This window comes from Corythoichthys intestinalis, chromosome 3 (genome assembly GCF_030265065.1).
Source record: "Corythoichthys intestinalis isolate RoL2023-P3 chromosome 3, ASM3026506v1, whole genome shotgun sequence".
NCBI classification, from domain to species: domain Eukaryota; kingdom Metazoa; phylum Chordata; class Actinopteri; order Syngnathiformes; family Syngnathidae; genus Corythoichthys; species Corythoichthys intestinalis.
In genome coordinates, this window is record NC_080397.1 from 53684570 (window position 1) to 53696827 (window position 12258).

The 12258-nt window shown below is 41.7% G+C and overlaps 1 protein-coding gene across 2 annotated transcripts in view; it reads left to right on the forward strand.

Annotated features, from left to right (window-relative positions):
• Positions 1–12258, forward strand: part of setbp1 (SET binding protein 1) — a 135399-nt gene that overhangs the window by 28929 nt on the left and 94212 nt on the right. For both annotated transcript variants that reach the window (XM_057830986.1, XM_057830987.1), the window contains exon 2: positions 6650–7230. In XM_057830986.1, coding sequence (XP_057686969.1) covers positions 6808–7230 — 423 coding nt within the window. In that variant the 5' untranslated portion in view covers positions 6650–6807. The remainder of the gene's footprint in view (positions 1–6649; positions 7231–12258) is intronic.

Below are 12258 nucleotides of genomic sequence, written 5' to 3' on the forward strand. Positions count from 1 at the left end.
TAATATGACTAGGGCTGCAGCTATAGATTATTTCAGTAGTCGATTAATCGATGAACTCGTTAGTTTGAATAATCGAGTAATCGAATAAGGCACAAAAAGAATTAAAATACCTGAGCTCAGCCTCAAACTGTATTAAAAAAAATAGATGAATGAGGATCTCTGTACAACAAAACAACAATTGGCTAACTCACAAAGCAAAAATTGCTAGCTTAATTGCTATAAAATGCTAACATTTTTTTTGTACTATGCTCTTAACAAATGGTTCAGACACATATTCCTACAAAAAACTTCTAAACATAGCTACTAAATTAAGAATAAATTAAGAAAAAAAATATCTCAAACAAAAACTTTAACACAAAAATTTAACACAAAAACGGCATTTGTTAAGAGATAAGCTGCACCGGAATATAACCGCAGCTGTCCTCACTGTATTATGGGATATTTACATCAAAAGATATTAACTGGTAACACTTTATTTGACAGTGGCATCACAATACTGTCGTAAAACCAAATGAACCACAATGAAACTTTCAACCAATTGGCTGCAAAGATTCTTTGCTTCAAGAAGCTTCATTCACTGTTCACTTGGGGGAGACGGTCAACCTCTGCTGCCATCTGCTGTCAACACTGTTGTGGTCCAACATGCCTCCTAGCATGCATTGCAGTGCTACCGATGTAAATAACAATCAACATTCATGTTCTGTGCTAATTATTTCTTCAGTTACTGTTCTAGTTGTTTCATTAATTGCTAGTTATGGTATAAAGTAACACTGTATTTGACAGTGGCACCATAAGATTGTCATAAGACCATCATACTTATGAAATGACATGGCAATGAGTATTAACAAATGCTTATGACAGATGTCATTTTGTGCCATCCGGCAAATTATGTCACTTTTGAATGGATGTAAAAGATCCGAGCTGGACAGAAATGGAGTTAGTGACATAATTTACCGGATGACACTTAATGTCATCTGTCATAAGCATCCATTAATGCCCCTGATAGTGTCATGTAATATTTATGACGGTCGTATCAAGGGCGTAGGTTTGGTCTCAATATTGGTAGGATCGATAACCCTAACCCGAACAAAAATAAATAAAAATGGAGCCTTCCTTCAAGTAAAACACTACTTTTTTTGTTCACAAGCACAGCCGCTAAACTCAACAAAAAAATGAAAGCTCCTTTGGGCTGCTTTAAAATAAAAATGAAAACTGGGGAGAAGAGGGTAAACCTTAGTTCACTACATTTCTTACAATTTATTATCATTAAAAGTAGAAAACATACAGGAAGATATTTGTCTCAAAGCATCTTCCACCTAGAGTTCTAGAAATTTGTATAGATTAATGCTATGCTAACTCTGATGCAGGTCGGACTTTCAGTAACAAAATTAGTGGGGTGTTCCCCACCTCCACAACATTGACGTCTTTTTACATTACTTACAGTGGCTGCTGCTGGCAGAAAAAACTTCTGATTGATTTATTTCAAGCAATAACAACAAAAAACAAAAAACAACAAGTATGGAAAAAATAAAATACAATAAAATAAAAATTAAACAGTCATGATGAATGTAACAAAAATTATAACAATACATACACGTGTAGCTCGAAAAGGAGTGGGAAGAAGCCGAGCTTTTTGAGTCCCACCCCCATTTCACTCCAAAAATTCCATAGGAATGCAGTCACTTCCCTACAACAGCTGTACTAATCATAATGATTACATTGATAATAATAATAATAATAGTTGCAGTAATCATAATAACACCAATATATATATACGCATAATATATATATGTGTATATATATATATATATATATATATATATATATATATATAAACACACACATACACACATATACATACACTTACACATCATTAATAATACATAAGTAACTATTACATATGTACAAAATATTATACATAAAACATGTAATATTTCTACATACACCCAAGACTATTAAAGACCTCTTTCTGTATATCGTGACCAGACCTGATGTTTATCCAGCAATTTGAATTTCTGAATACTTTGACATTGCTTATAATGTAATCCCAAACTGTTCCAGAGTTTTACCCCACATACAGACACGCAGAATCATTTAAGAGTAGTACGAAATTTTGGCTGTGAAAAGTTGGCAAATCTTCTCAAATTATGAGATTGCTGCTGCACTGTAAAAAGACATTGTAAATTGAGGGGTAATAACTTATGAAATGCTTTAAATAAAAATATTGATGTTATTGAATATTGAAAAATATTGAACTTCTAATATCCATTGTCTTCGAAGGGGGCGGAGGAGCGGCATGTTGTATTTCTGTTGGGGCTGTGAATGCGTGGGGGTGTGTGGGGGCCGGGGTGGTCAACTCATCAGCCAATCAAACATGTGTTTGAGGGGAAAACATTCAACAAACACAACACAACGCAAGTGAAAAGGGGTCAATGTAAGTCTGAACATAATGAAAGTACTGTACCGTAATTCACTTAATAACGATAGGGTGATTCTATCCTTACAACATATGGGAAGACAATCTAAATGACCGATATACCTGAAGTCATATAATGCAAATAAGGTTGCTTAAAAGTTGGTGGGGACAATTTCAGCATCCTGAAAAGGTTAGTGTTATGTCCCTACCATCCCTATGCAAACCTACATCCTTGGGTTTTATGACAGTCGCTGTCAAAGTGTTACCTATTAACCCAAATAAATCAACAAATAAGGTGCACTGGATTATAAACCGCAGGATTCAAAATGTGGGGAAAAAGTGCTCATTGTTCTGGAAACACATCTTCAATTATATTGACTAATTGATTGTGATTGACTATATTTATTTGAACAGATAAATATTGGCACTTTATTTGAAGTCAAGACTGTTCTTGTCTTTGTTTTGTTCATTCTGATATTGTTCATATCATTATGAAAAATCTGGTTAGATCAAAGGCAAATCTACCGTATTTTTCGGACTATAAGTCGCACCCGAGTATAAGTCGCACCATTCATAAAATGCCCAACGAAGAGGAAAAAAACATATATAAGTTGCACTGGAGTATAAGTCGCATTTTGGGGGGAAAATTACTTGATAAAATCCAACAGATAGAACAGAAATGTCATCTTGAAAGTCAATTTAAAATAAAAATACAATAGAGAACAACATGCTGAATAAGTGTACAGTATAATAATGTTAGATGATGCATGAACAACGAAATGTGAACGTGGCTATGACATAACTATTCACTCATTCACTCCCAGCCATTTTCACCGGTGCAACCGCCTTCGCTCCCGGCCGTTTTACTGGATTTTGACTGATTTTGCAAGGCCCACAGAAAATTATGTTTTATTGCTATATAAACATCGAACCCGCCAAAAGAGAGATTCGACTTTCTTCTTTCAGCAGGAAAAAAAGTTTGTTCATATCTTTTTCCATTCTTTAGAAATCAGCATTAGAAAATAGCTTAGTTTGAGCAATTTTCCCATTTCTGATGAAAAAAACAGAGAAATTGAGCTTTTTGTGAAAGCATACATTTCAAACATAACTTTGACTTTAACACAGCTCTTTTTTGCTTTAGTTACATCCCAAACATCTGAATAATGTTTTCCTTTTACGAAATAACATAAACAACAAGACAGATAGAGCTTTTTATAGCAAAGTAACTATTTATTTACACATAACTAACCGAGAGATGACGCTGTAGTGGCCGCGACAGCCGGGGTAAACTTTTCCCTCATCGCTGCCTGTCTCTGCTCGGCGAGCAGCATGGACTCAACGGCATCGTCCGTGCACCGGTGGTCCCAGTCGTTCTGCTCGGTCGTCCAGCACCTGGCATCCCGGGTGTCCTCCCGGTTGTTCTGCTCAGTCGTCCGCTGCCTGGCATTCTGGACGTCCATTCGGTCGTCTTCCGCCGGCGCCCCGGCTGTGTGAATCGGGTTGCGGGTCGTACGAAATGCGCTACTGCCCTCCAGTGGCCAGTTTTATTGCTTTAAAATGGATTTTCAGCGCTGTGATTTGGAGCTAAGGTGAATCAGAACCCAGAGATGTCTCTTGTGAAAAAAAAAGAAGTAAAAAACGTATAAATACGTCTTTGGGACACTGAAACAATTAAAAATAGAACGTATTTACAGAGGGGAGAACAAGTATTTGATACACTGCGGATTTTGCTGGTTTTCCCACTTGCAAGCCATGTAGAGGTCTATAATTTGTATCATAAGTTCTCTTCAACTGTGAGGGATGGAATCTAATACAAAAATCCAGAAAATCACATTGTATAATTTTTAGATAATAAATTTGTTTTTAACTGCATGAAATAAGTATTTGATACATTACCAACTAGTAACTTAGTTCTTTTTTAAGAACCCCTCCTGTTCTCCACTCATTACCGGAAGTAACTGCACCTGTTTGAACTTGTTACCTGTATAAAAGACACCTGTTCACATGCTCAAACTCCAACCTCTCCACAATGGCCAAGACCAAAGAGCTGTGTAAGGACATCAGGGATAAAATAATAGACCTGCACAAGGCTGGGATGGGCTACAGGAAAATAAGCAAGCAGCTTGGTGAGAAGGTAACAACTGTTGGAGCGATTATTAGAAAATGGAAGAAGTTCAAGTTGACGGTCAATCTGCCTTGTTCTGGGGCTCCATGCAAGATCTCACCTCGTGGGGCATCACTGATCATGAGGAAGGTGAGGGATCAGCCCAGAACTACACGGCAGGACCTGGTCAATGACCTGAAGAGAGCTGGAACCACCGTCTCGAAGAAAACCATCGGAAACACATTACGCCGTCATGGATTAAAATCCTACAGCGCACGCAAGGTCCCGCTGCTGAAGCCAGTGCATGTCCAGACACGTCTGAAATTTGCCACTGACCATCTGGATGATCCAGAGGAGCAATGGGAGAAGGTCATGTGGTCGGATGAGACCAAAATGGAACTTTTTGGTCTAAACTCGGCTCGTCGTGTTTGGAGGAAAAAGAAGTATGAGTACAACCCCAAGAACACCATCCCAACCGAGAAACATGGAGGAGGAAACATCATTTTTTGGGGCTGCTTTTCTGCCAAGGGTACAGGACGACAGCACCGTATTGAGGGGTGGATGGATGGGGCTATGTATTGCCAGATCTTGGCTGACAAACTCCTTCCTTCAATGAGAGCCCTGAAGATGGGTCGTGGCTGGGTTTTCCAGCATGACAACGACCCAAAGCACACAGCCAAGGCAACTAAAGAGTGGCTCCGTAAGAAGCATCTTAAGGTCCTGGATTGGCCTAGACAGTCACCAGATCTGAACCCGATAGAAAATCTATGGAGGGAGCTGAAAGTCCGTGTTGCCCGGCAGCAGCCCCAAAACCTGAAGGCTCTGAAGAAGATCTGCACGGAGGAGTGGGCCAAAATCCCTGCTGCAGTGTGTGCAAACCTTGTCAAGGACTACAGGAAACGTTTGGTATCTGTAATAGCAAACAAAGGTTTCTGTACCAAATATTAAGTTCGATTTTTGTGAAGTATCAAATACTTTTTTCAAGCAATTAAATGCAAATTCATCATTTAAAAATCATACAACGTAATTTTCTGTTTTTTTGTATTAGATTCCGTCCCTCACAGTTGAATAGAACTTATGATACAAATTACAGACCTCTACATGCTTTGCAAGTGGGAAAACCAGCAAAATCGGCAGTGTATCAAATACTTGTTCTCCCCACTGTATACGTTTTTGAGAGCAAATGAGTTAAGAGTTATTCAGATAACTATAGCTTCAAGAACATGCTAACAAGTTTACCAAGCCATCAGTGTCACTCCAAAACAGCAGAATAACATGTGAAATGAGATATTAATATGTTAATAATTTCACACATAAGTCGCTCCAGAGTATAAGTCGCACCCCCAGCCAAACTACTTTTTTTTTTTTTAAACCTCAGGTGTTCAAAAACTTTGGTGAATATACATTTTAATAATTGTATATTTATTATCGGTTATCGATATCGGCTTTGAGGAGCAGGAAGTTATCGGTATCGATCTCAAAAAATGGATATCGTGCACCCCAAGTTGTTTTAGAAGTGTAAGGTGTAGATATGCCACTTCATGCATGTGTAAAAAAAAAAAAAGTTCAGACTGTTATTTCCAGACCAGCTCGTAAAGCACATCTGGGGAATGAATTGAGATTCCTTCCCTTCGACTTTCTGTGTTGCCTTCCCATTCCCCCTGTGTAATTCCCTCCCTCCTTGCCTGCTCTGGTGAAAGGAAGAAAAAAAAACCCAGAAGTCAGCTTCTTTCATTTTTCCTCCTTTGTGTCCTCAGGGTAACTTCAGCCTGGTTTTGGAGCAGAGAAGAGGAATGTCTTATTTTGCACTGATCACTAGTGTCTGCATAGCTTTGCTTCACATATGCGGGAAGGCTCAAATGAGGGCGGGCGCAGGGGAGGGAAGATTAGCAAGAAGTGATGAAAGATGAGAGCAGGGGAGAGGATGTCAAGTGAGGCAAAAAGTTTGTTTTTCCTTTAGAGAAAATGTAAATTAGAGCATCTCAGTATGTCTGTACAAATCTTTGGTGAGTTTATGTTTTTCGAAACACAACGGGCTGCTAAACCTAATATGTGTCTAAGATGGGACATCAGCCTTAGGGAGTTGTCATTCTTTTCCTGATTCTATCTTTCACCTGCTCTCTCCTCAGATTGTCCCTGGCTTCCCAACGTGTCAGTGGGCCAACCAAGCCAACCTCAATAGCTGATTAAAAACAAGCCAGCAGCCCGACAGACTTCCATCCTCTTTATTCCGATTGGCTGGCTGCCACAGCTTCCCCCATCCTGACTGGCTCTGGCGGGAGAGTGGATGGAGCCAAGGGATCTGGTTGGCTCGTCCCGACCCAAAGAGGCGGAGTTACAGGGAGTCGGGGCGGCACGAAATGAAGGAGCAGGAGGTATCGGCTCGGCGCGTAGCGGTGATGTGATCCCTGGTGCTGTCGCTGAAGGGGAGGGGCTTGAAGAACAAGGGGAGGGGCTTCTGGAAGAGCAGGAGTTTTCCATCAAGGAAGCAAGTTTCCAGGAAGGAAGTCTAAAGCTGAAGATCCAGACCACCAAGCGTACCAAGAAGCCCCCCAAGAGCCTTGAGAACTATATTTGCCCACCGGAGATCAGGATGACCATCAGACCTCCGGCTGGAGAAGGCAAAGGAGGGCGCCAGGGGCGAACTGGAGGCGGGCCTGTATCAGGGCGTGGCCAAAAGGATGAAGATAAAGGACCGCCCAGAAAAAGGGTAAGTCTACCGCCGCCGTGATTAGCTTAATGCATTTAAGAGTTGAACGCCGCTCACGTTTTTTGGCTTCCGTGAGCGTATTTGTACTTGAATGAACAATTCTTCGCCTCGCACGCTCCAAGCTCCCAGGTTCCTCTCCCTGCTTAGTTGCGCAGGGTCAAGGTTTGCTGTGTAATTGAAACCAGTCAGGGCTAGCTGAGATCACAGTGACACACACAAACACGGGCACATGCACGCTCACATACACAGGAGCTGAGAATAGGGCTGACATAAGCAAGTGACAGCTGGTGTCTACTCTCTCCATTTGTGGTCATATGCAGACCCCTCATGTCTCCACTACTCTCCCCTCTTTACCCCTACTCCATCACACCCGTTACACATGCACTGGTGTTTAGTGCGTGTGACACTGTGTACGTACAGGTCCTTGGGGGAATCTAGTGTTTGCAGAGTGTGTTGACCTACACTGAGGAGCGTGCGTGTGTGTGTGTCCAAACCTCAGTGGCTCTGAGCTCGACAGGCTCAGCAGGAGCGAAGGTGTCATGTAGTCAACACGATGCTGGACACGGCTCTCTTGTGCTTCCGTTTAGTGGACCCTCAAGTTAAGTTTACTGACATTGTGATTGAGGAGTTTCACGACTCCGCATTTTTACAAGCAGCTCACACTTGCACCGGCAGAAACATTATGAAGATAAACGTCTTGGGACAGGGTTGGTCTAGGCTTCCTGAATCCCAATTTATCTTGCCTATACATCCAACTTTGTGGCAACAATTTCTTTTGTGACTTTTTTGCAGCACACACATTTAGTTTGGGTTAATGAGTTTGGAGGTGAAGAAAATGAAATCTCCAACACAGACCGCATCAAACACATTTGGGGTACATAGTAGGGCTGTCAAACGATTCAAATTTTTAATCGAGATAATCACAGCTTAAAAATTAATTGTAATTAATCGCAATTCAAACCATTTATAAAATATGCCATATTTTTCTGGAAATTATTGTTGGAATGGAAAGATAAGACACAAGCACTCACTGGCCACTTTATTAGGTACACCATGCTAGTAACCGGTTGGACGCCCATGCGAATAACGAGTTGGACCCCTTTTTGCCTTCAGAACTGCCTCAATTCTTCGTGGCATAGATTTAACAAGGTGCTGGAAGCATTCCTCAGAGACTTTGGTCCATATTGACATGATGGCATCACACAGTTGGTGCAAATTTGTCGGCTGCACATCCATGATGTGAATCTCCCGTTCCACCACATCCCAAAGATGCCCTATTGGATTGAGATCTGGTGACTGTGGAGGCCATTTGAGTACAGTGAACTCATTGTCATGTTCAAGAAAACAGTCTGAGATGATTACAGCTTTAAGACATGGCACATTATCCTGCTGAAAGTAGCCATCAGAAGTTGGGTACATTGTGGTCATAAAGGGATGGACATGGTCAGCAACAATACTCAGGTAGGCTGTGGCGTTCCAACGATGCTCAATTGGTACCAAGGGGCCCAAAGAGTGCCGAGAAAATATTCCCCACACTATTACACCACCACCACCAGCCTGAACCGTTGATACAAGGCAGGATGGATCCATGCTTTCATGTTGTTGACGCCAAATTCTGACCCACCCTCCGAATGTCGCAGCAGAAATTGAGACTCAACATACCAGGCAACATTTTTCCAATCTTCTATTGTCCAATTTCGATAAGCTTGTGCAAATTGTATCCGCAGTTTCGTGTTATTAGCTGAAAGGAGTGGCACCCGGCGTGGTCTTCTGCTGCTGTAGCCCATCTGCCTCAAAGTTCGACGTACTGTGCGTTCAGAGATGCTCTTCTGCCTACATTGGTTGTAACGGGTGGTTATTTGAGTCACTGTTGCCTTTCTATCAGCTCGAACCAGTCTTGCCATTCTCCTCTGACCTCTGGCATCAACAAGGCATTTCCACCCACAGAACTGCCGCTCACTGGATATTTTTTCCTTTTCGGACCATTCTTTGTAAACCCTAGAGATAGTTGTGCGTGGAAAATCCCAGTAGATCAGCAGTTTCTGAAATACTCAGACCAGTCCTTCTGGCACCAAAAACCATGCCACGTTCAAAGTCACTCAAATCACCTTTCTTCCCCATACTGATGCTCGGTTTGAACTGCAGGAGATTGTCTTAAACCATGTCTACATGTCTAAATGCACTGAGTTGCCGCAATGTGATTGGCTGATTAGAAATTAAGTGTTAACGAGCAGTTGGACATGTGTACCTAATAAAGTGGCCGGTGAGTGTATATACAGTGGGGCAAATAAGTATTTAGTCAACCACTAATTGTGCAAGTTCTCCCACTTGTAAATATTAGAGAGGCCTGTAATTGTCAACATGGTTAAACCTCAACCATGAGAGACAGAATGTGGAAAAAAACCCAGAAAATCACATTGTTTGATTTTTAAAGAATTTATTTGCAAATCATCGTGCAAAATAAGTTTTTGGTCAATACCTAAAGTTCATCTCAATACTTTGTTATGTACCCTTTGTTGGCAATAATGGAGGACAAACGTTTTCTGTAACTCTTCACATGCTTTTCACACACTGTTGCTGGTAATTTGGCCCATTCGCCCATGCACATCTCCTCTAAAGCAGTGATGTTTTGGGGCTGTCGTTGGGCAACACGGAAAAAGCTCAATCTTGGTCTCACACAAAAATACACACGGTCCCAGGCTTCAACTGGGACCATGTGCTTTGGTCAGATGAGATCGAGATTGAGCTTTTTGGCAACAAACACTCTAAGTGGGTCTGGCGTGCCACGAAAAAGGCGCATGCTGAAAAGCACCTCATACCCACTGTGAAGTATGGGGGTGGGTCAGGGATGCTGTGGGGCTGTTTCGCTTCCAAAGGCCCTGGGAGCCTTGTTAGGGTGCATGGCATCATGAATGCTTTGAAATACCAGGACATTTTAAATCAAAATCTGTTGCCCTCTGCCCGAAAGCTGAAAATGGGTCGTCACTGGGTCTTTCAGCAAGACAATGACCCTAAACATATGGCCAAATCTACACAGAAATGGTTCACCAGACACAAAATCAAGCTCCTCCCATGGCCATCTCAGTCCCCAGACCTTGTTTTTTTGGCAAAAGGGGGTTGTACAAAGTATTAACACCAGGGGTGCTAATAATTGTCACACACGTTATTTGATGTCAAATAATTATTTCTTTATGTGGGATTTTTCCCCACTGAATGAATGCACTTGTATTGAAGGTTGGATTTTTCTCTTTTTTTCCATTAAGGTCCCATATTATTTGAATAAAAAAAAATTATTAGACACTAAAAAACACATCTTTTTCAGGGGCACTGTATATCCCTTCGTTGTTAGTTGGATCATTGCGTTGTTTTTTTTCGTTTATCTGCCTCTCACTGTGGTTTTCCCTCATTTTTTTTTTTTTTGATCCCGACCGCCATCACGAACCCTTTTTGTGTCTAGACACTGTTTGAGGCTACTCAAGTCAGACCCGGAATACATTTTAATGTTTGTTTCAATTTCTGTGTAAATAAATAAACTGTTGGACATGAACCCTGCATCCAGACGTCTGGGTAGCCAAGGCTGATCTGGCACTGCTGGCTCCCATTTGGTATGATTGACAGAGGTTGTCATAGGGACAGGGTGGTGGTGATGGAGGGGGCTTCAAGATGGTCCCCATTGAGGGTTGGAATTGAGAAAGAGGAGGGGCTTATAGGATGTGATGGTGTTGATTCAGATCAGTTTCAAGACTTCATCCCTCGCACTCTGCCCCCTCATCCCACACCCTCTATGACCCCTCCTCCTGCTCCTTGTGCATGCTTTCTCTCCATCCACTCATCACCTGCCAGCCCAAGGGTGTATTACAGGCAGGCTCAGTGGAGAGGAACGGGTTAAGGAGAGATCCCGGGCTGCTCGGTGCCCCCTACCCCCCACGCGCATACACTCACTTCCATCTTGCGTGTGGATGTGTGTGTGTTGAGGTTAAATACTCTCTTTGTGGTGTGTGTGGCTCCGTGTCAGGCGAGATGGGGGGTGTCGAGAAGGGGGAGCAGATGGACAGCCTCTCTGCTTTCTATTGTATCGTCTGCACGTCGATTCTCCCGCTTTCTATCTCTTTATCTGCCCCTTCTTTCTCCACTTCATCTCCCTTCGTTTCCCCACTTCTCTCTCTGTCCTCTTCCCGCTCTCACTCAGTCTTGTCTTGTAGCAGATGGCAGCATGGGGCAGCAACAACAGAGCAGAAGCCAAAGTGTGAGCAAGGGATGGAGAGAGAAGAAGGGGTCTTTGGAAAGAGGAGGAGGGGGTCAGGCATATGGAGAGCCTGGTTAAGGGGCCCCTCTCATAGGGAGTGTGCATGTGCGCGTGGTAGCACGGTGAAAAGAAGAGGGGGAGAGGCTGGATACAATAGATGCACATTAATATAGAGATTTGACTCTAATAGACAGGGAAAGGGAGAGGCAAGAGGATATGCATGTTGAGTGGCGGAAAAAAACCATATGAGCTGTCAGAAATGCAGACAAGTCATTTTTCCACCTCTTCATATTTTGGCTATGTGCATACAGTATGTATTAGAAATAAAACATTTAAAACACTAAATCTTTTCAAGCTCTTGGTGTTTTTTATTTATTATTATTATTATTTTTTATAACAACAACTTGTTTTCAGTGCTGTATTTACTGCCACGCTAAAGCAACAGGTGGACCCTAACCTTTTGAGAAAGGATGCTCCTGTGACTTCTTTTTAACCACAATTTAATATGAAGTTAACAAAGTATATCTAGGCTGTTTCACATTAAAAATAATATTTTGAATATACTAGGGCTGTCAAACATTTTAACGTGATTAATTTAAAAAATTAATTACCGCCCGTTAACGCGATAATTTTGACAGCCCTACTAATAGCCTGACTTTTAATTATTCAATTGTTTTCAGAAAGGCTCACATGAAAGCTAAGACCCTCCCAAATGATGTTGAATGTACAAAAAATATATTTGTTTCACTGAAAAAAGATTTATCATTTAATGAAGACATAAA